The sequence below is a fragment of the Parastagonospora nodorum genome (assembly GCF_000146915.1).
Source record: "Parastagonospora nodorum SN15 chromosome Unknown scaffold_12, whole genome shotgun sequence".
Taxonomy (NCBI): Eukaryota; Fungi; Ascomycota; class Dothideomycetes; order Pleosporales; family Phaeosphaeriaceae; genus Parastagonospora; species Parastagonospora nodorum.
Genome location: NW_001884560.1, coordinates 532,502 through 558,337, shown reverse-complemented (window position 1 = coordinate 558,337; position 25,836 = coordinate 532,502). Strand labels below are relative to the sequence as shown.

The 25,836-nt window shown below is 54.2% G+C and overlaps 13 protein-coding genes across 13 annotated transcripts; 7 read left to right on the top strand and 6 right to left on the bottom strand.

Annotated features, from left to right (window-relative positions):
* Positions 1-15: 15 nt before the first annotated feature.
* SNOG_08153 (hypothetical protein) lies at positions 16-1,620 on the bottom strand. Its single transcript, XM_001798426.1, has 2 exons — positions 1,450-1,620; positions 16-1,383 (listed from the first exon to the last, which is right to left on the bottom strand). The coding sequence occupies exon 2, from the start codon at positions 1,288-1,290 to the stop codon at positions 190-192; it is 1,101 nt and encodes a 366-aa protein (XP_001798478.1). The 5' UTR covers positions 1,291-1,383; positions 1,450-1,620; the 3' UTR covers positions 16-189.
* Positions 1,621-1,920: 300 nt separating this feature from the next.
* Positions 1,921-4,127, top strand: SNOG_08152 (hypothetical protein; the record flags this gene model as incomplete). The annotated part of the gene is made up of 3 exons (XM_001798425.1): positions 1,921-2,257; positions 2,342-4,024; positions 4,078-4,127. The coding sequence occupies 3 exons, from the start codon at positions 1,921-1,923 to the stop codon at positions 4,125-4,127; spliced, it is 2,070 nt and encodes a 689-aa protein (XP_001798477.1).
* A 439-nt stretch (positions 4,128-4,566) lies between these two features.
* Positions 4,567-4,991, top strand: SNOG_08151 (hypothetical protein; the record flags this gene model as incomplete). Its single annotated transcript, XM_001798424.1, has 2 exons — positions 4,567-4,726; positions 4,798-4,991. The coding sequence occupies 2 exons, from the start codon at positions 4,567-4,569 to the stop codon at positions 4,989-4,991; spliced, it is 354 nt and encodes a 117-aa protein (XP_001798476.1).
* Positions 4,992-6,105: 1,114 nt separating this feature from the next.
* SNOG_08150 (hypothetical protein) lies at positions 6,106-6,548 on the top strand (the record flags this gene model as incomplete). The annotated part of the gene is made up of 2 exons (XM_001798423.1): positions 6,106-6,342; positions 6,411-6,548. 2 exons carry the CDS (start codon positions 6,106-6,108, stop codon positions 6,546-6,548), a joined length of 375 nt encoding a protein of 124 aa, XP_001798475.1.
* A 2,270-nt stretch (positions 6,549-8,818) lies between these two features.
* Positions 8,819-10,394, top strand: SNOG_08149 (hypothetical protein; the record flags this gene model as incomplete). Its single annotated transcript, XM_001798422.1, has 2 exons — positions 8,819-9,370; positions 9,482-10,394. Exons 1-2 carry the CDS (start codon positions 9,048-9,050, stop codon positions 10,392-10,394), a joined length of 1,236 nt encoding a protein of 411 aa, XP_001798474.1. The 5' UTR covers positions 8,819-9,047.
* Positions 10,395-11,058: 664 nt separating this feature from the next.
* SNOG_08148 (hypothetical protein) lies at positions 11,059-11,323 on the bottom strand (the record flags this gene model as incomplete). Its single annotated transcript, XM_001798421.1, has 2 exons — positions 11,059-11,229; positions 11,309-11,323. The coding sequence occupies 2 exons, from the start codon at positions 11,321-11,323 to the stop codon at positions 11,059-11,061; spliced, it is 186 nt and encodes a 61-aa protein (XP_001798473.1).
* Positions 11,324-11,671: 348 nt separating this feature from the next.
* On the bottom strand, positions 11,672-11,812 carry SNOG_08147 (hypothetical protein; the record flags this gene model as incomplete). The annotated part of the gene is made up of 2 exons (XM_001798420.1): positions 11,672-11,740; positions 11,783-11,812. The coding sequence occupies 2 exons, from the start codon at positions 11,810-11,812 to the stop codon at positions 11,672-11,674; spliced, it is 99 nt and encodes a 32-aa protein (XP_001798472.1).
* Positions 11,813-12,184: 372 nt separating this feature from the next.
* SNOG_08146 (hypothetical protein) lies at positions 12,185-15,085 on the top strand (the record flags this gene model as incomplete). Its single annotated transcript, XM_001798419.1, has 2 exons — positions 12,185-12,567; positions 12,622-15,085. 2 exons carry the CDS (start codon positions 12,185-12,187, stop codon positions 14,930-14,932), a joined length of 2,694 nt encoding a protein of 897 aa, XP_001798471.1. The 3' UTR covers positions 14,933-15,085.
* Positions 15,086-15,619: 534 nt separating this feature from the next.
* SNOG_08145 (hypothetical protein) lies at positions 15,620-16,499 on the bottom strand (the record flags this gene model as incomplete). The annotated part of the gene is made up of 3 exons (XM_001798418.1): positions 15,620-15,642; positions 15,702-16,192; positions 16,240-16,499. The coding sequence occupies 3 exons, from the start codon at positions 16,497-16,499 to the stop codon at positions 15,620-15,622; spliced, it is 774 nt and encodes a 257-aa protein (XP_001798470.1).
* Positions 16,500-17,269: 770 nt separating this feature from the next.
* Positions 17,270-18,216, bottom strand: SNOG_08144 (hypothetical protein; the record flags this gene model as incomplete). Its single annotated transcript, XM_001798417.1, has 2 exons — positions 17,270-18,055; positions 18,112-18,216. The coding sequence occupies 2 exons, from the start codon at positions 18,214-18,216 to the stop codon at positions 17,351-17,353; spliced, it is 810 nt and encodes a 269-aa protein (XP_001798469.1). The 3' UTR covers positions 17,270-17,350.
* Positions 18,217-18,557: 341 nt separating this feature from the next.
* Positions 18,558-20,053, bottom strand: SNOG_08143 (hypothetical protein; the record flags this gene model as incomplete). Its single annotated transcript, XM_001798416.1, has 3 exons — positions 18,558-18,695; positions 18,787-19,532; positions 19,741-20,053. 3 exons carry the CDS (start codon positions 20,051-20,053, stop codon positions 18,558-18,560), a joined length of 1,197 nt encoding a protein of 398 aa, XP_001798468.1.
* A 796-nt stretch (positions 20,054-20,849) lies between these two features.
* On the top strand, positions 20,850-22,162 carry SNOG_08142 (hypothetical protein; the record flags this gene model as incomplete). Its single annotated transcript, XM_001798415.1, has 4 exons — positions 20,850-21,015; positions 21,072-21,128; positions 21,177-22,020; positions 22,075-22,162. 4 exons carry the CDS (start codon positions 20,850-20,852, stop codon positions 22,160-22,162), a joined length of 1,155 nt encoding a protein of 384 aa, XP_001798467.1.
* A 983-nt stretch (positions 22,163-23,145) lies between these two features.
* Positions 23,146-25,755, top strand: SNOG_08141 (hypothetical protein; the record flags this gene model as incomplete). The annotated part of the gene is made up of 2 exons (XM_001798414.1): positions 23,146-23,471; positions 23,595-25,755. 2 exons carry the CDS (start codon positions 23,146-23,148, stop codon positions 25,753-25,755), a joined length of 2,487 nt encoding a protein of 828 aa, XP_001798466.1.
* Positions 25,756-25,836: the final 81 nt, after the last annotated feature.

The window sequence follows — 25,836 nt, the reverse complement described above, 5'->3', positions numbered from 1 at the left end:
CTTGCGTGTCGTGAGTTGGCTTGGGTGAAGTTACGATTAGATACGACACTATACTACAACAGAGAGATGGCTGCTTTACAGCGCACAGTACAATTACAAGCATTGTAGAAAAGCAGTTTTGGCATGGTCTTGTTCATTCATAAGCTCTGACCCCTTGAGCTCTAAAGTGGTCTGTTTGTATACACCGGTCTAAGCAACAGGCGCTAACTTGAACTCACTCGCGCTCATTTCCCAACCCATACCCCCTCCATCCTTGCGCGCTGCTAACTTCCCTGCGAGACTCATCTTCCGGTCCCGATTTCTCTCGGTGCACAGCTCGTAGACGGTGCTGAGGTTGAACACCATGGAGTGGAACGGCGCGCTCTGATCCACCAATGTCTCCAAGACAGTCTTGGCTTCGGAGATTCTGCCCGTGTACACGAGACACACAGCGAGGTTCTGCGCGACCATTGCGTCGTCCGGGTGCTCGTCGTACAGCGCGCGGAAGGCCGTCGTCGCGGCCTCGAAGTCCGAGTCGGCGAGGTGGAGGAGGGCGGTCAGGGTCGCGTTTGTGAGTGTCGAGGATGTAGCGCTGGACAAGCAGCGTCGGGCGGCTGCTATGTCGCCCACGCGCAGCCAGACTAGTGTTTCCATGATGGCGATGTCTTTGTCCACGTCGCCTTCGTCAGTGGACAGGGTGGACAAGTGCCGGCCTGCGCCTTCCAGATCGCCCATTTCTACGAGGACGTTGGCCACGCGGATTCCGCAATCCCGCAGCCTCGCGCGCCAAGTCTTCTTCTCGTCCTCGGATGTGCTCGCCTTGACGATGTTCTCGCGACACTCGCGTGCCAGCTCGTAGTACCCCATGATGCCCTTGCGCCATTCGCCGTAGCCGAGGGCGCTGAGCCGCACGGCGAGCACGCGCAGGTCCCAGGACACGAGGTGCGCGTTCGTAAGCGGGTGTCTGTAGAAAGCACTATTCAAGTCGCCCAGCAGTTTCGATTCCTGCGCGGCCAGCGCGTGCTCTCCCAGCAGGCACAGACATGCGAGGCGCGTGTGGAACAGGTGGAAGAGCGTCTGGTGGTCGTGCGGCGAGCAGGAGAGGATGTTGCGGGTGCACAGGGAGGTTGCGAGGCGGTAGTGGCCGGAGAGGAGGAGAGTTGATATTGGGATCGAGGGGGAGGGGAGAGACCGGGGGGTTGATGAAGGGTGGGGGGATGGACGCGGCGGGCAGGTTATGGTATGCGGACGGGTCCTGGAGGAAGCTGAAGTCTTTGGAGGGCATGTCGTCGATACCGCGGGAGCTGCCATCTTGGGGGGAGAGAGCGCGGCGGGCGGGGGAGCGCACGCGGGTGGGAAGGGGCGAGGGAGAGAGGTTTGCGGGCGTGAGGGCTGACAGAGGGCCTGGATTACATTGTCAGCGCGGAAGTTGTACGACATGCATTCACGCATTCATCGTGGCCTACATACTCGTCTCCTCTCAGCATCGAGCGGACCCCGCGTCAACTGCCTCGTCAGGGGCGCAACTGCTGCGTTTAGCCAGCTTCAACACAGGAATGTGATGACGGCTGCAGGTTACCTCTCCGTCTGTCATCGCCGGCTGAGGGCGCGCGACCATGACTCCGCGCCCGTTCGGTACTCGATGGCGGAACTTGCATCGTCGGTGGTCTGCGTGCAGCCGTGTCGAGCACATGTCATAGGTGGTTCCCGTCCGAAGTCGGGCTTCCCCACATCTGCTATGCCTGATATTGCCCTAGCGCCGCCCGCGAAGGGCGCTCGAGAATGGTGACTGTGTGCTAAAGCGCCTCAGAGAGGCCGACCAACGAAAAGGCAAACGCCTGCTGACATTCCCTTCTCCCACGTCGTTTCCCTGTCTTACTCCCCCTCTTCGCTCACATTTGTGTCTAATAGTCCTGCGGGACGTAACATAGCTTCTGCAAGATGCAGCAAACACGCACACGCGCCATCCAGTCCCTCAAGGGCTCGCGCAACTTTTCGAGTAGCGCACAAAGAGCCGCCGTCTCACCCTTCAAGAGACCTGCTCAGGCCGCCGCCACCAAAGTCGTCAGGGAAGATGTCAGGAGAACACAGAGCACCGCGGCTGCAGCCACGCAAACAGCGTCACGGACGCGGCCTGCGCCGGCCTTCAATCGCGAAGACTACAATGTCTCGCCATTGAAGCCGTACCGCGCACCCGAGATGGACCACTCGTTCGTCGGCATGACGGGAGGAGAAATCTTCCACGAGATGATGCTGCGTCAGGGTGTCAAGCACATTTGTACGACAATTTCCTTCAGTTCAAGTCATTGAAATAATTTCTGGCTGCGGAATGCGAATATTCAGTCACTAACACATGACTCAGTCGGATACCCAGGCGGTGCCATTCTCCCCGTTTTCGACGCCATCTACCAGTCAAAACACTTTGACTTTATCCTGCCGCGACACGAACAGGGCGCCGGCCATATGGCAGAGGGATATGCCCGTGCAAGCGGCAAGCCCGGTGTCGTTGTAGTCACATCAGGTCCCGGAGCCACCAATGTCGTCACACCCATGCAAGATGCCCTGATGGACGGAACACCCATGGTCGTTTTCTGCGGACAGGTCGTTACAAGTGCGATTGGCTCGGATGCATTCCAAGAAGCTGACACCGTTGGAATCACCCGTGCATGCACAAAGTGGAACGTACTGGTCAAGAACATTGCGGAACTGCCCCGCAGGATCAACGAGGCCTTTGAGATTGCAACAAGCGGACGCCCGGGACCTGTCTTGGTTGATTTGCCCAAGGATGTGACTGCTGGTACTCTCCAGAGAGCGATTCCCATGAGCAGCACGCTCCCTACGTCTGTAAGCGCAGCGACTATCGCCGCGCGTGAGTTGAGCAGGAAACAGCTCGAGGGCTCCATCAGGCGCTCAGCAAACCTCCTCAACATCGCGAAGAAGCCCGTCATCTATGCTGGCCAGGGTGTTCTGCAGACGCCGAATGGACCTGAGCTTCTGAGGGAGCTTGCGGACAAAGCCAAGATTCCCGTAACCACCACTCTCCAGGGTTTGGGAGCATATGACGAGCTTGACCACAAGTCTCTGCACATGCTCGGCATGCACGGTTCCGCATATGCCAACATGGCGATGCAGGAGGCTGATCTGATCATTGCGCTCGGTGCTCGATTTGACGACCGTATCACCGGTGCCATTGCCAAATTCGCGCCTGCTGCCAAGGCTGCTGCCGCGGAAGGCCGTGGTGGTATCATCCACTTCGAAATCATGCCCAAGAACATCAACAAGATCGTTCAGGCTACCGAGGCTGTTGAGGGCGATGTTGGCACTAGCCTGAAGCAGATGCTGCCCCTGGTCAACACCGTCCAGGAGCGAAATGAATGGTTCTCTCAGATCGATGACTGGAAGAAGCGCTTCCCATGGGCCTACGAGAAGGAGGGCGAGAACGGCCTGATCAAGCCGCAAACTGTGGTTGAGACCCTGTCCAACCTTACCGCTGACCGCAAGGATACAACCATCATCACAACCGGTGTTGGCCAGCATCAAATGTGGGCAGCTCAGCACTTCCGCTGGAGGAGCCCACGCACCATGATCACTTCAGGTGGTCTCGGTACCATGGGTTACGGTCTCCCAGCCGCTATCGGCGCAAAGGTAGCTCGCCCGGATTGCACCGTTATTGACATCGACGGCGACTCTTCCTTCAGCATGACTTTGACCGAGCTTTCCACCGCCGCAGAGTTCAACATCGGCGTCAAGATCGTCATCCTCAACAACGAGGAGCAGGGCATGGTTACTCAATGGCAGACCCTCTTTTATGAGGACCGCTTCTCGCACACACATCAACGGAACGCCGATTTCGTCAAGCTCGGTGATGCCATGGGAGTACAAGCGCGGCGCTGCATCAAGCCTGCCGAACTAGAAGAGAGCCTTCAATGGCTGCTCGACACCGAGGGGCCCGCTCTGCTTGAGGTCGTGACCGACCAGAAGGTGCCCGTTCTACCCATGGTTCCCGGCGGCAACGCGCTGCACGAATTCATTCTCTACGACGAGAGTAGGTTTGCCTAATATCATTTGTTGAATCACACATGCTAATCCCAACCACAGATGTTGCAAAGGAGCGCAGAGCCCGCACTAAGGAGCGATCAGGTCGCTAAACGCGCCGACATCCTTTCGATTTCCACTATGTAGTTTAATTTTCCATGTATATCCTTGGGTCGGAAAGGGCGTTGGCTTTGGTCGCGATTTTACCAAATGCAAAAGCTGGTTTAACGATGAGCAAAAAAGTATGATATGAATGTGGCCTCGATATAAGTCGAATGGCTGATGGTTGTGGATGGGTTAGCTCGAACCAAGAATGCAATGAAGAACGAGATATCCGTGGTCACACCAAATATTTGAATCTCGAGCCAGTTTTTCTTCTCTGATGGATTGGAGATGGGTATTTTGAATCGAAATCTCGTCTCTTTCTCCATTCAAACACATCTTACATGGTACTTCTGCATACTGAAGAGAAGATACATAACGCGCTTTTTCACGAATTCCAACATACACCAGCCCTATCTCACACTTCCCTTTCCTTTCTCCTTTCACACAATGCCTGCCCGTCCCACCACATGCTCCTGCAAGCCTCGCCGCAACATCTCCATCTCCCGACCTTTCCGCATCACACGCCTGCGCGTCGATGAAGCGTGCCCCAACGGACCCGCACATATCGGCAACAAAGGCTACGCGGCAAGTCTACGGGCGGTGGCCAGTCAATATGCTCGTGCGCGGGTTGATAATGCCGTGCATGATGGAGCGCGTGTTAGTGCTAACAAGGCGGAGGTGGAGGACGAGGGATGATCGGTACTGATGTGTCTTCGAACAAAACGGTTGTTTGCCGCATGCAGAGCGGGGACGGGGAAGAGATTGTGGGGCGTGGTGGGAGTGTTGAAGTGCAAGATGAGGCGGAAAAGCAAAGGCACTTGGATGGTGGGAAGAGGGTGTGCGGTGTTGTTTATGGGAGTCTGGAGGTTTGAGAGGAGATGAGGATGTTGGAGGGACGAGAGGGGGAGAGGGTAGTTGAGTTGGAGGGAGAGAGTAGTGGGAAGGTATCTGGGGCATGGGCGGAGTTCAGACGGTTTGTTGGGTTGTTGTGAGTTGAGATATTAGCGCGGTGTTTCCATTCAGGAGTGTCTGTGTTTCGTATGTTCGTCGAGGATTGTCGTGCAGAGAGTCAGCGACGTGTATACCTTCACGAGTGTCTATTCTGCGTAGCTTCGTTAATGGCACTCGGTCAACCAAGCGCAAGGACTCACTTGCAGTCAGCGACGGAGATGAGTTCGAGTATGACTTTGTCGACTCGGAAGAACTCTATGATAGCATTTCGTTGTCTCACACACGCATGCCGTACGTTTGGTCCAGATTAGTCCTCCAATGAACGATGAAGGCACGTGAACCGGCATATTAGATGGAGGAGCTGGAATTGATTGGTGGAATGAGATCGTTATATCGGCGATTAACAGTTCCCCAAGGTGAGCACAGCCTCATTTGATCGTATGACGCTGTGGATCGCTTTCTTGGCGAGTGTTCGGATGGGTCTGGATGGTGTCTTTCACCGCTCGAAGCTACGTGATGGAAACAGCATGTACACGCGCAAAGTGCAGGCCAGAAGCATTGAGCAAGGACTTCGAAACCATCCTCATCTCATCAGAGATAACTTGAACTACCTCAGCCACAACCGTAAAGTTTAGTCAAGCGTGAAGTTGAAGTCCAAACCAGGATGAGACAGCCAGCAACAACAATGCATAACAGCCACATCTCATAGGGCATTAAGCTTCCGCTTACACATTCCCTCCTAAGCTCCTAATCTCCCCATCGTCGTGGCGCGAACCATCTAGGATACGTATGTATGCGGCTCAGCAACCATACTCTATAATCGGGCCGACAAATTTCCGAACAGCAATGCGAACATCGCGAACACGCTGTGGCCGAAATGCTACAATCTATCCTCGGTCTATCGTCGCCTCGATGTCCTTGCAGTGGCAATTATCGCGCGTTGAGCATGTTTGGCTGTGAGGTGCTTAAGTAGAGTTGCGCAGCACCCAAAGTACATCCATCACCAACCACCAACACCAAACCCCCAAATCCAGAATGAAGTTCCTCCTCGCCACCACCCTCTTCGCCAGCTCCGCGCTCGCCGCAAACTTCGTCGGCTTCTCCAGCGCCGCATGCCAAAAAGGCGACGGCGCATACGTCCAGCTCTCCGCCTCGCAGATCCAGGACTACGTCGTCAAGAACTACCCGGGCAGCGAGCTCATCCCCACCGCCTCGCTGTCGTTCCCCAACGACAAGTCATGCCCCTCCAACACCGAGGACACGTACAAATATGTAAGTTGCGAACGCGGCGGTGATGGAGCAGAGACTGATGCGATTAGGTGTCTATTCCCCCGTGGCAGGGCGATTACAGTGGCCCGGGCAAGGGTGCGGGCGGGTCCGTTGCCGTTGTGTACTACAAGGAGACGGATACGTACCGCGCTTGTAGGTATATTGCGTACGCGCAGCGTAATGGATACAGGGGCGATTGCAAGTCGTAGACACGCGTGTGGCATGTGTCTGTTGGGAAGGAGGCGAGAGGATGGGGTCAGGAGGTTGGGGTGATTCTTTGTATATATTGCTGCCGATGAATGCGAATTCGTACTTTCGGGATCTTTCCGTCTCTGTCTGGTTGTATCGTGCTTTGTGGATTGTGCAAAGAACGCGTTGGTCTGATGGACGTTGGGTGCCATGTCGACGTCGGATGTCGGGTGTGCCTATGAGCCCTGTAATATTTAAACCCATAAATCTTCAAAGCCAAGGTCACAAAGTGTAATAGCAGCGCTGACTATACGTTCCAAATGCATAATATGGGGTATATTGCATACAAACAACAATACAATGCGTGCCAATAGAAATGCGTGTCAATGTAGGAAAACGAAATGCTCTCCATGCCCCATAGTCCATTCCGAAATCCTGCTCATGCCCATTACCTTTCCCTCCCAAATATGTGTCAAGGAAAAAACGCGGTGAGAAATAGCCCGCCATGTACATAAAGGAGCCGAAGATGCGCAACGGCGACGAAGTGAAATGCGTCGGTAGCTGTGGTGCCTGAACTGGTGTTGAGCAAAGGTCTTTGATCCCTGACTGATCATGGATGATGCGAGTCAGGAGTACCGGGCTGTAACTCGTCATGGGCGTTGTTGTTCAATCGACTCCCACTTGCAAGGAGTTTTTTTTCTTTTTTTTTTCGAGATGTAACTACACAGCTCTTCGTGGTCAGGTAGCTTTAGTAATTTCTGGTCGGCTCGAAAGTTGCGTCGTGATCGCTCGTGCTGTGGTGCCGCCACGGATGTCCGTAGGTGGAGACGCGAATGCGACTCCGTTTGTTTCGTTTCGTTTCGTTTCAACCGTGATGCTTCATGCATCAATCATCGTGTCGTTGTAGTCGTCTCGTGTACCCGTACACCTTCCAAACCTCTCTCTCACTCCCATCCCCATCCCCATCCATCAAAACGCCGCCAAAAAATCCCTGTACTGCAACATCGCCGCGCTCCTCCTCGCAAACAGCTGGCTGATGACATCCATGGTGGTGCGTATGATTAAGCGAGGTTTCCCAGGGATGAAGAGATCCGCAAGCGCCAGCGCCCAGCAAGCGATTTGCACAATGAGCAGTGCAGCAATGCAGACGCGGAATGAAGTATCTTTTGACATAATTGCAATAACGAAGGGCAGCAAAATCAAACGCTCGCGAAAGAAGGGTACTTGAAGAGAGAGAGAGAATGCGTGTTGGAAATGTAGGTGGGAATCGAAATGGCTGGTGATGTGATTTGCAGGTGGGGCGACAAAGTCGGTATACATCAAGTCGGTGTGAACTTGCCATGTTGGCATCTTTCGTTCGCGGATTAGGCCAGACATTCATAGCCGCACTCCGGGGTTCATCAATGTCAGACGGGTGCCATCTTTGTGCTACGCCACGCCCCTTCACTAATAAAACACCGATAGAGACGCCATCTCCCCCGCCGCACGGCGTGGTCTGGCGACGAAGGCAGTCCTCAAAGCGCGGGGACAGCGAGGTTTTTGTCAACTCTCGAGCGCGATGTGCATGTGGCCTAAGATGAAGATGGTTAGTTCGGCTAGGCCTACTGCATGGGTGTGCATCGCCATATTTTGCCCTGCAGCAACCCGTACGGCACCCAACACTTGCACCTCACAGCCATGTTTCGGTTCTTTCTTTGACCCCTCGATCCGATCGTTGCAAAGACGAATAGGTTCGGCGGCGGGGAATAAGGCCATTCTGTGACGTTCTCGCGTGGCTTTCTCGCGACATGCGAGCTAGGGCCAGCGCCGCGGGAGGTCCAGAACCTATATACATCACACGCTTCGGATCGCGCTCCGCCAGCACGTGTGTGCGAATTCGTAAAACAATGGATGGAACTGTCATCTTCAGTTAGTGGACCAGCAAGTCTCTGAAGCATTTCCCTCCCGGCGCAAGATTCGGTGGTATTTAGCTCAGCCTCCGGAGCTTGGTGGCCTCAAGCATCGAGACCCCGAGACCCCGCGCCCGCGACCACAAGCTTGTGAATGCGTGCTCGTTTGATGGCTACCTAGTGATAAGGCCTGCAGTCAGAGTAGACCAGCAAGGCGTATTCTAACCAGGCAGACAGATAAAAATGGTGTACTCAGGGCCTTGACGGCGTCTTTCATCATAGCACAATGTCATTGTCATGGTTGGTATAAAGGGAGCGATGCATCAGCTCACTCGATGCGAATATTTTTTCGAGCGAGAACTTTGCATCCTACATCTGAAATCCAGTAGTGCTTTTTCTCCGCAATTTGATACTACCGAACTACCGTGGAGTTGTCTGGCTCCTCCAAGATCTGTAAGACATACAGTTCCTGCCCCATCAGGTTAGTACATCATGCGGCCCCGAAGTCCAGAACAGCGCCACGAGATACTGTCGTGGAATACTTCAAGTTGCAAGATCCTTCAATGATGGCAGTCGTCGAGTCCTTGTCACTGTCGCACTACTCCAAGTCTTTTGCGCGCATTACTCACCATGGACCAGGAAAAGAAACCAGACGCCATCGTGACGGTGCGGCCGGTACATCTCAGGACAATGAGTGGTGATTCGATGCACCCGAAAAGATTCCGGGACGACGAGGAGGACGAGACTGCGAGCCAGGCTTCCAGTAACATCAGTCTTGAGGAACTGGAAGCTGGAAGGAGTCGACCAAAATGGTACCGTCGTAGTGGGCCAAGCACATTGAAGCGCTGGTTTGGCACAGCAGATCCGTCTAAGAGTGACAAGAGGCGAGCTTGGTGCCGATGGCTGGTGATCGGATTTGTGGTTCTGGGGTTTTTCGGTGTGATCAGTGGAATGTAAGTACAGCATCTTCAGCTGCATCATCCACCAAGACTAATCACGACCAGAATATACGTATCGTTCGTTAGCACATTGATAGCACGACTACGCCCAGCACCAGGCCACAGCGGGCTGGATCATATTGTTGGCAAGTGGACAGAGCCCGACGCGAACGGCGCGTTCAAGTACGAGTGGAGGGACGACTTCAGTCGGGACATCGTACCAAAGAACTGCCACTCACACAACGACTACTGGCGCCGCGTTCCGTTGTATGAAGCGCTTGCAGCTGGCTGCAAAAGCTTCGAGGCCGATGTCTGGCTGACCGAGGATAACGAGCTGCTGGTCAGCCACTCATGGAAGTCTACCACTACGAGCCAAACACTGCGCACACTCTACCTTGATCCGCTTGCCAATATATTCGAGCATCGCAACGTGAGCGGTGCATCAATCTCCGACAGGGAAATTGGCGTGTTTGACGCGGAACCAAACACATCCACCATCCTCCTCATCGACTTCAAATCTGACGGCCACAAGATCTGGCCCGTTCTTCAGGCGCAATTGCAAGCCTTCCGCGACAAAAATTGGCTCACCTACTTCGATGGTACGACTATGCACCAGGGCCCACTGACGGTCGTCGGTACAGGAAGCACTCCCTTCGAACTCGTGCAGCAAAACTCTACCGACCGGTACATCTTCTACGACGCGCCACTGGGATCGATTTCTGAGCCCCAGTACAACAGCACCAACTCTCTCTACGCGAGCATGAACCTGAAAGCAGCAGTCGGGGGCATGTGGCTCGGCCGGTTTTCATCGAAGCAGGAGAGTACATTGAAGCAGCAGATCCAAGCTGCGGAAGATAAGGGGTTGAAGAGCAGGTACTGGGACACTCCATCATGGCCCATCAGCGTGCGAAACAATGTCTGGGCCAAATTGGTAGAGTTCGGTGTTGGTATGCTGAACGTTGATGATCTTGTCAGCGCAACGCGATGGGACTGGGACTTTTGTGTTGTCGCAGGCATTGCACTATGTGGGAAGAAGTGAAGGGTTGCAACATCAGGGGACGACCAGCAACGGAAACACGCATACTGGCTTGAGAAAGCCTGGGGAAATGCATGCCGACGCACCAGCTTCGAGCAGACTGTGCGACATGTCTTGAGCTTCAAGCTCGGCATAGAAAGGATAGAGAGCGCACAGCGCCGCAGAGAAGCCTTATGCACCTCGCCTTGAGCGAGCAAGGCGCGGACCGGCGGCGGAAGACGTGGCCGCAAGCGTTGAGGGAATATCATAGATGATCAGAGACGCCGAGGAATAATCCATCATCGTCGATGTAACGCGACAGTTTTCCCTCGTGTTCGATGTAACTTGTGGGGTAGTCTATCAAGCTACCATCGAGATTTTCGAGCTCGACCCGTCCAAGTGGGAATGGCGTCGGTACCAGTTCGGCAAATCATGGCGAAATTGCTAAAAATAGCGACGAGCACGCGAGCACAACAACGGTAGACTCATCCCATGAACGTATGCAAGAGACAAAGTGTAAGGAGAAAGGAGCAAGTCACTACATTTCCACGACCTGCGCCTCCTGAGCTGAAGTGGTGGCTAGTGCTCCTGTTTGGTTGGCGTTATTACCGCGTTCGGTACCGTGCAGGGGAGGGATTACGTATGCCTCACCCTGGTTCGGCTGTCGAGCTCCACCGCAAATGCAGCCTCAGGAACGGCGAGTCCGAGGAGCAGTACGAGAGGTGGCAGTTGGTTGGAAATGAGCATTGCGGCGGCCTGCAAAGATTCGACAGCCACGTCCTTGCTGTAGGGAGAACGCCTTCAGATTCGGATGCTTCTTCGCGACAAAAGGACCGTTTGACGCCTCAGGTTTCGCAGGCTGAAGGTTTCAGCACACGAGGGTGGTGCATTAATGGAGCCGTGAAGAGTGCTTCTTCGGTACTCGGGAGTGCACTGACGATAGGTCTCTCCATCTTGGGAAGTCCTCACCATGCATCCAGGCCATCGGACTCCACTGCAATACCTGTGGGTTTCATAGCGGCTTATCGATAACGATGGTCAGAGTGATGTTGGCGAGATCAGATCAGCGTCAGGGTTGTTGATCCGTCGTATGGAGGCGTGTTTGGTGGAGAAAAAGTGCAGGCAGGGGACACGTCGCGAGCAGCAGGTGGAGCAATGAGGACATTTCTCCACGGCGAGGGTGATTGTTGGCCAGCGAAGTGAAAAGATCAACGACGGGTGCGGTTTGGCGAGTCTTGAGCGGCGTGGGCAATGACGGAGGGGCTTGACGGTGATTTGCCCCAGCGCCCACTAGCGTAGTTTCACGTCGCCCAAATCCCTGGTGTGGCTTGCCCGTTCCTGCAGAACGAGGGTCCGGGGTCGTCAATGGCCTTTGAATGTTGAGGCTCCTTTAAACTTATTTCTGCACTCACCCTCGCCTTTCGCTCCGACCTCTGCGCCATTGTGAGGGAACCAGAGCTCGACGCTCACTGTCCTCGTTGTATTTTCGCGTATTTCCTAAAGTAGTCGACGGCTGGCCTTCGTTTGTTGCTGTCGCTCCACTGTACCACCACCTGCAACCAAAGGGAACAATTGTGCTCGACACACATTCCTACCACGACCTCCCCTCGACCCCTCCCATTCTTTGGGGAAGTGAAGGGAGCTTTATTATCCCCGCCACAACTCCGCCTCTCCCTGGGTGGTGTTGAGGACTCTGCATATAACCTGTGTTTGAGACCTGCTTCCTTATGACGAGCAATCACCGATCGCCCTCCCAACGGTCTTTCCGCCTCTCCAATCACGGGTTCCAGCCGCTCAACGGTACTGGCGACAACATGGACAACACCAACAACATCCCGCTGCAGACCGTAGTCAGTCACACGCCTTCGCATCCCTCGCCGACGTCCGACAACAATGAGAAATCAGAGAAGACGGGCATGTTCCATAGGGGACGCAGACGAGTTGCCAAGGTCGATTCGAGGACCGGCGCGCCATTGCCTCCCCGCGGCGACCAGCCTGAGAAGACGGCGCTCAACCGCATGGGCAGGGTTTACACCAAGATTCTGAACTTCAGCATTGTCACGCGCTACATGATCTACGTCGCGCCCATTGCGCTCCTCCTGGCTATTCCAATCATTCTGTCCCAGACCGGGACGATTACGACTTCAATTGGCGATACAGAGCAGAAATTATTCTGGATATGGATCGAGATCAGTGAGTTGTTCAAGCCAGGATCGATATATATAGGCTAACAGTTGTCAGTCTGGCTTAGTTTCTGGGCCATGAAGATCGTCGCCCACTTCCTCCCCAACATCTTCGAGTTCCTCATTGGTGTAGTCAGCCCCGGTGTCCGCAAATACGCTCTGCTCTTGCGAGCCATCGAGAAGCCGTTGTCCTTTGTCCTTTGGATGATTGTCAACCAGGCTACCTTTCCCGCACTCGTCCGACCCGTTGCCGGTAAAGCAAGACCAGGATGGATCAGTGTGATGCAGTCGGTTCTTCTGGGTCTGCTGGTATCGACCGTCATTATCCTTGCCGAACGCGTTCTGATCCAGTTGATCAGTATCAGCTACCACCGCAAGCAGTTCGATGGAAAGATCAAGGAGTCGAAGCGTAATATCTACCTACTCGGCGTCCTGTATGACACCTCGCGAGCGCTCTTCCCAGCCTACTGTAACGAATTCGCCGAGGAGGACTACACCATCCAGGATACAATCTTAGATCTTGGGCTCGGTAGCAAGGGCCGCGGAACAGCGAACCATGGCCGCTCGGGCAGCCGCACACCTCTCCATCTCATCCGCGAGGTTGGCCGAGATGCTGGCCGCATTGGAGACAAGATCACATCCATGTTCGGTACCATCGCCTCTGAGATTACTGGCAAGAAGGTCTTTGACCCCAACTCTGCACACTCGGTTGTCTTGACTGCGCTTGAGAGGAACAAGTCGTCCGAAGCTCTCGCTCGTCGCATTTGGATGTCATTCGTGGTAGAGGGCAAGAACGAGCTTACTATGGACGACTTCGTCGAAGTCATGGGCCCTGCTCGACAGGAGGAGGCTGAAGAGTGTTTCATGTCGCTTGACCGCGATGGAAACGGCGATATCAGTCTCGACGAAATGATCCTCACGGTGACCGACTACTCACGCCAGCGCAAATCTCTTAACAGCAGTATGCACGACGTGGACCAGGCCATCAACGCCCTTGACGGTCTCCTGATCACCATTGCGCTCATCATCTGTATCTTCGTCATCATCGCTTTCCTTGCTCCAGGCTTCCGTGCTACCTTGACCACCTCGGCCACCGCCCTGCTTTCGCTGTCCTTTGTTTTCGCCACTACTGCCCAGGAAATTCTCGGTTCTTGCATCTTCTTGTTTGTTAAGCACCCTTACGATATCGGAGACCGTGTCGACATCACCAACGAGCAGCTCACGGTTGAGCACATCGCGCTTCTGTACTCGGTGTTCAAGCGCGTGACCAATGGCAAGACGGTACAGATTCCCAATATCGTGCTTAACAGCTTGTGGGTTGAGAATATCACGCGAAGCAAGGCTATGCGCGAGCAAGTCTCTGTCTTTTGCTCTTTCGACACTTCGTTCGAAGATATCAACGCTCTGAAGCAGGAAATGATTGCATTCGTTAAGGATCCTGCCAATAGCCGCGATTTCCATTCTCACATCGAGATCGAGGTGGCCAGCATTGCGGAGATGAACAAGCTTGAGTTGCGGGTGGAAGTCCTGCACAAGAGCAATTGGTCCAACGAAACCCTCCGTACTGCACGCCGCTCCAAGTTCATGTGTGCATTGGTCCTGGCACTTCGCAAGGTACCCATCGCTGGTCCTGCTGGTGCAGACGCTGCTCTGGGGTCGGCTGACAAGCCAACCTGGTCTGTCGCTATTCCTCCAACTGATGCTGTAGCCGCGTACAAGAAATTCAAAGACGAGGCAGACGCTAAGCGCTTGTACCCTCTCAACAAGCCAGACGACGACAATGACAAGGGCAAGTCCACTAGCACCGACTACCTAGCCAGTCCTGTCGGAGAAGGACAAGCCGTAAACCTTTTGACCAGCCGACGACCAGGACTTGACCCCATCCGCGACGATACCTGGAATGCCCGCGACGATGCCAGTACCATTGGCCGTCCCAGCATGGACGCGCGCCCAGACCTCGACGAAGTCCGCGGTCTTCTCCACAAGGCCAGCAGCGCAGGCAAGCGTAAAGGTGGCACCACACTTTCGCCAAATACGGCCCGCTTCTCCAACGACCTGGGTCGACAACAGAGCATATCGCGCCAGATGAGCAACATGCCGCCGCTTCCTTCCCCTGCAGTAGCATCGCCATACGCGCAACCACCCGGTCAACCACGCAACATGCCGCCCGCATCGCCAGCCTCCATCTCAACAGGCCACTACGAGGACGTGCAGTTCCAAACTATGATCCCACCGCCCCGCTCGAATAGTCGTCCGCGCGCGCCGGCTGTGACTGAGGAACAGGACGAGGGCGAGAGGAGGTGGGACCCGAACGCGGCTTTGTCACCGTCTACTAGCACCAACCCTTACCGCAGTCCCGCAACGTATAAGCGCGAGTAAGGAAGTCAGCAAATGTGTAATGTCTTTCATGTTTTAGTTTTATTAGACTGAGGAGAACTTAGCGTGCATGGCGATTGTCTATAGCTATAACGATGCTCACTTTGGCGTTGGGAAACAAAATTTGTGTTAGTGCAAATCGATCAATGAATCATATTGGTTTAATCGACTTTTGTGTTTATTGCTGGTTGTGTACCGTCAGATTCAGATTCAGAGTCAGATGCGGGATACTCTGAGTGGGGATGTGCATGTGAAATATTTGTCGGTTGCCTATGTGAACTTTGCGGAGCGCTATAATAGTGTCGCCCCGAACCGTACATGGGATCAGATCGCGCTTTTTCTCCGGGCAGAGTTGTGAATACCGCCCGACTCTCGCTTCTCCTGTTGCCCTTGCAGCACATCATAAAAGTTTTCCTACTCGTTTCTCCAAAACGCCAAGAGTGACAGCCTATGAGAAGCGCGTGCCTCTCGCCTCTTCATTTCAAAGAACACACAAAGTTCTTTTCTATTCGACAGCTTCAAGCATCCGTAGGCTCCTTCTTTACGGGAACGCCATCTGCATTCCTCTTTGCCGGTATGACCATACTGCTACTCGGCAGCTGAGCGGCCGGCGACGGCTGGGCTTCCTCGGTCTCCATGTATTTTTCCAGATCTCTAATACGTCCGAGAATATGCGACCCCACCCTCAGTCTACCTAGAAGGGACACCCGTAGCTGTGGGTGTTTCTGTAGAACACCGTCCCATTCTGCCGTGGATCCTACAGTCCGCTCACAATCTAGGAAGTTTACAGCCAGTAGGTTGTTGAACAACATGCGGAGCCTGGAGTCGTGTGCAGTTTGCTCGTACGAGTAGTTTACATCAACTGTTACGATCGAGTGTGGCTCAAACGCCGAAGTATACCGAGCGTAGAGGCGACCCATGGCGTAGTTCTTGAACTGGATAGACCCCAGCCTGTCTCCGAGTACCCAGGCCTGTGCATCGATATTCACACCTGGCTGTGTTGTCGCAGGAAGTGGAGCCTCTAGCGTGTACGTGCCATTGTTGATCCACTCGACGAAGAGTTCGAATATAGCAGGGTCCTCACTGAAGAGAATTATGCGGAGGTTGTGAGAATCATCATGTCCCCAGTTGCAGGCATCCCTCAAGGTCGACGAGTAGTGCGAGATTAAGGCCTTTGAAAGGCTCCATGTTTCCGTGGAGTCATCTATGCCCGTCAAGTCAGGTCTCGCACCGACTACGACTTCTATGCCGGGACCCTTGAGCCTACAGATGTTAGGGAGTTGTTCAGTGTACACTCAATTAGTACTCACAACTGGAGTCGAGAGCGCCCAGCTAGTCTCTTAACTAGCATGGAGGCTTGTGGGGTCGATGATACAGGATGAACACTTGGACTGCCTGTAACGGCGGGCTTTACGAGTTGTGTGTTGGCCAGTTTGTTGTAATCGGCGAGTCTCAACTCTTCGAGGCTGTAGTTGGATAGGGGTGGTTCAATGGTGATAGTTTCGTACTCCTGTGTAGTGCGTGGTCTCGAAGGGTCTGGCTCCTTGAAAGGCACCAAAGTGAAATCCATGGTTCCAGGGCTTGGGGCGATCTTTTTGGCACATGGTTTGCTCAGTAGTTCTGGAGCAATCCCAGGATACATATGCATTAGAGCCGACTCCTTGACCTTGGATTTGTGTCCGTGCAAGCTGTTGGAATCTCCGTTGCTGATAGAGGGCAGCGGCGGAGCAGTACTTGATGTCGGTATGGCAGATTGCAGAGGTCTGTCAACAGCTGCAGGTATCGCAACCACCACGGGACCCGCGCTCGAGAACAGTGAGCTCTCGTCGCGAGTTTGCTCACCGATGTTATCTGTAGGCGGACTGCTTGGTTGGGTTGCTGGCACAGCGCGAGCCCAGACCTCATTGGACACTTCTGGAGTGGTAGCTTGTTCTTTGGCGACATTTCCTGTGCTCTCTGTACGTGTAGGGAAACGACCAAATCGACCATGGAAAAGGCCTAGTAGTGAAGTCAGAGCTGGAACTGTTGCCGCGCTGGTCATGCTGTTACCTCGTGCAGCCTCTAGGGTGGCTGGTGCATTCGCGTAGGTATCGATATTTGAAGCTGCTCGCATTCCGCCACGACCTCTGCCGTGATGTCCGGCAGGACTCCAGCCACGATTATCGTAGCTCATCCTGAGCCGAAGTGACGCGCTGTTGTGGTTGAAGTTGAGGCGTTGTGGAAGGGGAAAGAGCAACCGCACCGCCCGCACGAAAAGAAGCAGGCGCCCTCGACCACGTGCGCAATACGCGATAAGACGCGACTGTACACATTGCCAAGATGACGTGAAAGTGAAAAAGTGAAAAGGACAGAGGAATCACATACAAGCTATTCGAATGTCCTGTATACCTGTCTCCTTCACACACCTCACCCGCACCACACCTAATTCTTCCCCTCCGCCACCTCCTCCTTAACAACCGCATCCTTCTTCACCGGCCTCTCCCCGAAAATCTGACTCCCTACCCTAACCTCATCACTGCCCATTTTAATCGCGCCCTCGAAATCCGCACTCATGCCCATACTCAGCTCCAGCTTATCCTGCTCCCATCCCAGCTCCTGCGCAACCTTATCCCTGACATCCTTCAAGCACACGAAATCCTCGTTCTCCGTCTCGGGCGTCGTTTCCTTACTCCTTGCAATCGCGCCGATCGTCATGAGTCCGATGAGCTCCAAATGCGGACATTTTTCAATGACGTGTTTGCACAGCGCCGTGGTGTCTGCGGGCTCGACGCCGGACTTGGCTTCTTCGCCGGACGTATTGACCTGGACCATGATTCGCAATTTCTCTACTGCGTTATCCTTCTCAATCAGCGCTTTTCGCCCCTTCTCCAGCTCGTTCGCTTTCTTCTCGCTGTCGACGCTGCTGACACACCAGAGGTTGGGTATTTGCTCGGCGAGTTGCTTGCATTTGTTGGATTGGAGGCCACCGATCATGTGCCATCGGATTGAGCGCGGGAGGAGCTTGGATTTCTCGAGGAGTTCTTGGACATAGTTCTCGCCGAAGTGGGTGTGTAGGGGGTTTGGCGGTTGGTGGAGCGCGAGGATGTCGTTTGCGGGCTTGAGTTTGGAGACGGCTATGAGGCGGACCTGGATGTCTGTTAGTCGCGTTTGCGGTTGAGAAGAGTATAGTGGGGGATACGCACATTTCGATTGCTCTTGTTGGCGGCTTTTATGCGAGATGTGATACTCGTAAGGTTCTCAGTAAGCTGTTTGGCGCGTTGGGCATTGATCTGCATTTCTTCGGCCATTGTTGTTGTGCTGGTAAAATATCGCGCGGGCACAAGGTGGACGACGTCAGATTGCGGACTTATCGGTCATAGTGAATGCACCAACGCTCGGCCCGCGTGACTTCGTCTTCACGCGAGGTATCTCTTTTGCAACTTACAATGACATCGTGGTGCTTCCGCCCAGACGTTCCTGATATATTCCCTCTCCCGAATCGCAACTTTGAGTCCGTATTCAGGGGAACAGGCATCAGCTCCGTCACAAGGACAAACCTTTTCTTTCTCCGACTAGAACGTATGACAGATGCAGCAGTTTGGTTTGTACGAGAGAAGGGACGACGAAGTGATCCCATCTTGCCCAGTCGTTAGCTCGTGAAGGCATACGCGATAATGCTCAAGTCCGGACCTTGGTCATCCTCCTTTGCGTTCTTTGTCTGACTCGGTGGATCCAGCTCCGCAATAATCTCTTCCCGCGGCTTTTCGACTGAGTCAAGATGGAAGGACTGTAATGGTTCTCGGGATCCGCGTGTGCCTGTCAATTCGGCCGGTTAGCTTTAAGTATGGTTGGTTCGCAGATGCTGTATTTGGTCAAACCTCAACATGTCGTGGGACCGCATCCCTGACGCGTTGAAGCCATTTTTCGCTGGCACCAAAGGCGGGATCCATAAGCAGGTCGTGGTCTGCGCCCTTCACTGCCTCGCTTTGGTAATAGTAGCTTCGATGTGTGAACTGCTTCACCGCTTCGAACGAGTTGCTGCGTGCGCTCGAGGTGGAAGACCGTCCAGGCAGCCAGCATTCGTCAAACCACTGCCTTCCCTTCTCGCCCACCATGTGGTCAGACTCAGCATGGAAAGTATCAATATTCAGCACCCTGTTGTGTAGAGCCAGTCGGTCGTCTTCCTCCAAGATTTTCGAGAGTAGCGGTACAAAATGGTCAACATCTGACCATAGCATGCTTGGGGAACACCAGGGAACCGCACGTGGTCTGTTGAGAAAGAGCTGTGCATCTGCAGAGACACCGTCCAGATTTTCGGCAAACAGAAGCGAAGTGATGTGCTTCCTTAACTCCTTGACGATCTCCGGATTGCCCAAAGCAAGGCCATGAGAGTCCTGCAACCCGACCGAGGAAGCCGGCGAGCGAGGCACCTCAGCCGAAGCAGAAGATGCTCGAGCGGTTGTGGCTGGGTGAATAGGACGAGAATTTGTGCTCACGAAGCTGCCACTCATACCAATCAAGGGTACGATGTTGTTGTTGACAGCTTTTGCGAGGGAAGCAAACTTGCCGATGAGGGGAGCAGGAAGCTGCGAGGTCACTTGCCACAGTGTGATCTTAGAATGAACTGGACGGACCCATGGCGCGAACAAACAGACGTAAGGCTGATGTGGATGTAAGAGGTGTGGGTACGCTAGCAACGTGTTGAGCAGATAGATGCTGCCACCACTGTGGCTGGCGGGCGAAACATAGGGGATGCTGAGATGTTTAAGGAGCCGCGGAACCATTTCTGCACGAGTTAGCTTGAAGTCAGTCCAGAAGAGGCCTTGGCTGACCGAGCCATATCTGGACTCTCTTCTCTAATGCGATCGCATCGCTTCCGCCAATGCCTGGTCTGTCTACATGCAGTATGCGGACGTTGTACTTGTTGGCCAGTCCGTCCAATGGAGAGTAGCAATAACGCGCACCCATCAAGCCACCGCAGAACAGCACGACAGCATTACTGGTGGGATCCCCAAAGTCAGCATAAGAGAAACGATGAGACTGGTGTCGACCTGTGTCTGGATTTGCGGGGAGCAGAAAGATCCTGTGGAAGCGACGGTCGGAGAGAAACTCAAGCACCTCTACGGCAGGTACATGTGAGCTCATGGCAGAGGGTGTGTTAGTGACATGGAGAGGAAGTTAGTTGTTAGAGCGATTGATAGGGATCATGGCAGCCTTCAGGGCTGAGGTCTGACGAGTGGATCACGTGCGCTGATTCATTAGCAGGTGCAAGTTCACGGGTGGCAGGGACGCCATCTTTGCGCATCTGGCGGACAACGACGGTTCTTTAGAATACAACGTCGGGCAAATAACTCTTCAAAGTGAGTTCCGACGATGTACGCAGCTCGTTCATAAAAGCTAGATGATCATAGTTGGTCGACCATTCAGCAAACCCCACTAAATTTAACAAGATAGCGAGGTTGTGTACTATGTATTCTCTCGAAAGTGCAGAGGCGCAGGTACACCAGAAACAGAACGTACGCACCAGACTAGCCCCGCAGGGATCCCTACACGTGAACAACTCCCCACACCAACATCATTACACCCTACACCTACGCTCGGGTTCGTGTCCAAGACAAGGGGCCCGAGCAAGATAATTCGACCACAAACGCGCTCAATTCCTCTTCTAGTATGGCAGTAGGCGCGGTGCCACACAGCTACTCTAGTTTTTCCGGGATCATTCTCAAACAGATTACAATAGATGGCCAAGCCCTTGCAGAACCCGGGGTAAGATCCATGGCAGCAATATCGGATATAACGTGCATACCGAGATTGGGGATGTTCCTAATGAAGGATGGATAGTTCCTGGGCTTGGATTCATATAAAGATGTAGGTGCCGAAGCTGTTTAGTAATAGTAGAGTCGTCTTGTCTTCGCTTTTTAATTTCCGGTCGACTTTCACGATGAGGTTCATTACAGCTGCTTTTGCAGCATCAATGGTCGGTTGCGCGCTTGCGCAGCCAAGTGCTCCGAAACCAGATGCACAGGGTCGATACACACTCGAGGCGCCGGGTATCAAAGCTCAGTTTATTCCTTACGGCGCGACGCTCACCAACCTTTGGGTTAAGGGTATGCGCAGCTTCTGCATACCTTGGTTTTGGTACGCAATTGCTGACATGTCTCAGACAAGAATGGTGTACAGCGCGACATCGTGCTCGGCTACGACAACACCTCATACTATCGTAAGCATCTGGCCCCAAGCTGACTGCGTATTATCTGACAGTAGTCAGCTGTTGATCCTGGTCATCCTGTGTATAACGCGATTCCTGGGCGATACGTGAATCGCATTGGCAAAGCGCAATACACGATTGACAACGTAACCTACCACACGCAAGGGAACGATGGCCCTAACAATGTCAACACCCTGCACAGCGGAACGAACAATTGGTCGTTTAGGTTCTGGAATGTCACAAAGGTGTCCAAATCGTCCATCACCTTTTCCCTACACGATGCTTCAAACTCGTCCTTGGGCATGATCGGCGACGTGGCGACAAGCGTCACTTACTCCGTCTCTAAGAACAAATGGAGCATCTCTATGGACGCCGTGTCCAAGGACCAGAAGACGCCCATCATGTTGACTCAGCACACGTATTTCCAGCTCGATGCCTTTGCTCGGCCTGACAACCGCACCGTCTGGAACCACACCCTGTACATGCCTGAAGCTAGGCGGGTAATGGAGATTGATGCGAATTCCCTCCCAACAGGTGTAATCGCCAACTCAACTGCCGGAGACATTTCTGACTTCTGGTCGGCACCTCATCAGCTCGGATTTGCGTCAGGTAATGCAAACTTCGAGAACAACTGCGGGAGTGGCTGCCATGGATACAACGGCAACTGGGCCTTCAACGACAAACGTAACAAGAGCGCGACTGCACTCACACTGAGCAGCGCATGGAGCGGTATCAAGGCGGAGCTGGCGACTGACCAGGACGCTGTTGTCTTATATACTTGCAACTGGAACGATGGGAAGACGGAGTTCAAGTCGACGCAGGGCGTTGCGGGCCAGGACAAGTTCATCCCAAGGGACGGTTGCATCGCCATTGAGGCTCAGGACTATGTCGACGGTATCAACCAGTAAGTATTCCGGCGTGGTCGGTTTCGGTTGCATGTGCTAACAATGTTGAACAGTCCAGAGTGGGGTCGGCTGAACAAGCAAATCACAGGCAAAGGGCAAAAGTACCATTGGAAGTCGTCGTGGACATTTGGAACCGTCTAGCGGACAAGTAGCATAGCTCTTATATTAGTTGCATGGATGAGGTTACCTAGGCAGAGAATGAAGCGACATGTGCGTTGCAACAAACAGGTTGGCAACCACGACCCGATCCATGTCCGATCCGGAGCCCCGCGCTCAAGTGGGGTCCAGTGTAGCCTTCATGCTATAGCGGCGCTAAGCTGGGAATGGCAGATGCAATTCGCCCAAAGCACATGATGATGAAATGACGGCCTAGGGATGCGCGAATTGTGGTATGAGATGTTTCCAAGGTTCCTGGTTCCTGATAGGCATCGTGTGTGGTGGTGGTGGTGGTGGTGGTGGTGGCTGAGGCTAAGCAGTAAGCTCAGGTACCTTCCCATAAGCGTGGCTGCATCACAAAGACGCGGGACGCGAATGTCTTGTGTGTTGACTTATTGACTCCCCGCCGCCAACATTGACCAGCTCTCGCTGACATGTGAGAAGTCGTGTGCTGCGCCCAAATCAAGCTGCCCCCTTCCTCTATTCGGGCCTAACCGCCAATTTGTTTGCGATCGACAGCTGTGTGCCAAGCCAACGACATCATCCACCTCCGCAGCCACAACACCAGCACCCCATTGCCAGCCTGTGCCACCACGCCTTGCTGTGTCTCCACTCGCACCTTCCTCTCGTCTATCACCGTCTCCACCCCCACGACGGCAAATTGGGGGCCATCGTGTCTCTTGATCACACGGGGCAGAGAAACGAGCGATAGAGCTGCTATCGGTGGTCAGGTTCCGCTGGGCTGAATTGCATCATGCCCTTGTGACTGACACCCGCTATCTCCCAAACACCAACCTCACCACACCATCCACTCGCCAATCTCCCGCCATAACCACCGCATCCCGGCCCGCACGGACGCATAAATACTGCGACCAACCGTTGGGCACCGACGACAGCGGCCATAGCCAGACCGGCGCGTCCCGCTGGCTGTTGTCTTTGTACCTCTACACACCTTCTCCATCTTCACCATGGGTAACAGCCAGGGAAAGGAAGCGCAGCCCGCCTCGAGAGGCCATACTCGGCGGGCGAGCGCCCAGGGCCCCGCCTCGCCCTCGGCAGCCGGAGCCAGCAGCGCGTCGCAAGAGCGATCAGCGAGCGGCGTGTACAGCTCGAGGAACAACCGGGGAAGCACATCCTTCTTGGGCATTGGAGGCAGCTCGGAGCCACGCGACCCTGCCCTGGAACCGCGGAGAGAGACCAAGGCGGAGCGTGAGGCGCGGAAACTCGAAAAGGAACGGGTGATAAGGGCCCAGGAGCGTGAAAAGAGTCTGCGAGAAGAGGGTGTAGATGGCGGGTATTTGGTCACGCTGGGTGTATATACTGGGCCCGAGGACTACAGCAAGCCCGTCGTGCGGCAGCTCCAGGTATGTGCGCCGTGCTGACTCTCTGACATTCCTCACACAAGCTAGATTGAAAGACGGCTCGCTCCGTTCTGGAAGGGCCTCAATGACCACGAAGACACATGGACCGAGCACCAACTCGTGGCAGTCGTCAACGGTCGACCACTCCCGGCTCCGGATGATATCCCGCCAGAAGAGCCGCAGCGACCGAGCAACCACCTCAGCCCGGCATGGAACCCGCGCGGCTCAGAATCGAATCTCAACAACCTCACCGTACCAATTGGATCGCGTAGCATGTCGCAGAACTCGGATCGGTCAAACACTCTATCGCCCTCGCACCCCGCCTTCTCTCTTCCCTCGCCCACGTCCCCCATCGCTGCCAACTCGTCATCCTCGCCATTCTTCCGTGGACGAGCAAAGACGCTTGCCTCGCTCGCTTCTGGTTCGCGCAACACTTCTCAAACCGACATGGCCCCCCAAGAGCTGAATCTGCCCAAGGACCCTTATGTCAATGGACAGCGTATCGAGGCTTTTTTGTATAAGAATGCCGAGGAGTGCCCCATTTGCTTCATGTTCTACCCGCCACATCTCAACAAGACGCGCTGTTGCGATCAACCGATTTGTTCCGAGTGCTTTGTACAGATCAAGAGGCCCGATCCCCACCCCCCGGAGCACCATGGCGATGCAGAGACTCCAGCCCCGGAACCGCAAGAGGAGAGTCAACTGGTTTCAGAGCCTGCGGCATGCCCGTTTTGTGTTCAGCCCGAGTTTGGTGTCACTTACGAGCCACCTCCATTCAGACGGGGCCTCGTTTACAATCAGCAGGGACAACCACCCCTGGGAAGCGCCACTTCGGCAATGTCCTCTACTTCTTCACTGAACTCGCCCGCTGTTACATCTCCAGGACGCCGGAGGGCCACCTCGCTCGCGGTAAATGACAAGACAGTCATCACAACTGACATGGTCAGGCCTGATTGGGCGAAGAAGCTGTCTGATGCAAGAGCACATGCCTTGAGGCGGGCTGCAGCGGCGACTGCACTGCACAATGCGGCATACATGATGGGGAACATTTCGCAACATGAGAGCCGGTTCGCACTGGGTAGGAGAAGGCGGACCATGTTTGGTAGTGACAGTGCTGGAAGCAGCGGGCAAGGCACGCCTCGACGAGACCGCGATCCATCCACTGGCCAAGCCGGCGAAGCATCGAACGATCTCTTCCCGGGCCGCGGCAGTTCGCGCCGTGGAAACAGGCTTGATGACCTCGAAGACCTCATGATGATGGAGGCTATCCGATTAAGTCTCGCTGCTGAGGAAGAGCGGAAGAGGAAGGACGAGAAGGATGCGGCCAAAGAAGCCAAGAAGGACGGAAAGAAGAAGGCGAAGGAGTTGAAGAAGGCGGCAAAAGCCCAAAGCCGTATAGGAAGCGGATTCCACCCTCTTGACATCGACGGTCTTGACGAATCGGGTGTTGGAAGCTCTTCTGCAGCCGGCAAAGGAAAGGAGGTGGATCGCGCAGTTGGAAATGTGGGCTTCAACCCCATGAACGAGCCCACTTCAACCATCAACACCTCAAGTGCCAAGGATGATCCACAAAAGCATCTCGAGACCAGCCGAGCTCAAATTCAACGGGACACCAGTTCAAGCAACTTGGGGCCATCCGACGCTCTTGAAGATCAGCCATCTCACCGTTCAGCACTACGCAATCTGTCAAACGCTTCTTCTAGCGCTTCTTCGTTCGCAGAATCCTACGAGAACTCACTTCGTCAGCCAGGCCAAGATAGTCTCGCACCCGGTTCAATCGAGCCAAGTCCGAGCGGCTCAGGTGTAAACCTCAGTCAGACTGACACGCCACCACAAGGCACGCCTGGCACGGAACCCATGTTCAACTTCAAGAGCCTCGCTGATTCGATCACTCCTGAGGAACAAGGCGAGAAGGATGGTGGACCACAGTTTATTGAGAATGTCGAAGGCGCGCATGAGACTTCCTCCAAGGCACCTTTAGCTTCCCAGTCCCCCAAGACTGAGCCAACCACACAACCGCATGATTCGGGGCTTGCAGACAGTACTATGACACTTAAGCCGACACTGCCTTCGCTCTCGATTGACAACCAGAACGGAGACGAGATCAAACCAGCGCCGAGAATCGAAGCGGTCCAGAATGGCCATTCCGACCTCGATTCGAAACAGCTTGGCGATGTGAGCATGATAGACGGCTATCATCACCACGCTACTCAATAGCCATCTCATACGGGAGTTACTCTTCCTACTCCTCTTTATTTCCATATATCTGCATTTCACTGGGCATTCACACAGGCGCAA

Coding starts and splice junctions, on each gene's coding strand:
- SNOG_08153 (XM_001798426.1), bottom strand. CDS start 1,290: ATGGCAGCTCCCGCGGTATCGACGACATGCCCTCCAAAGACTTCAGCT.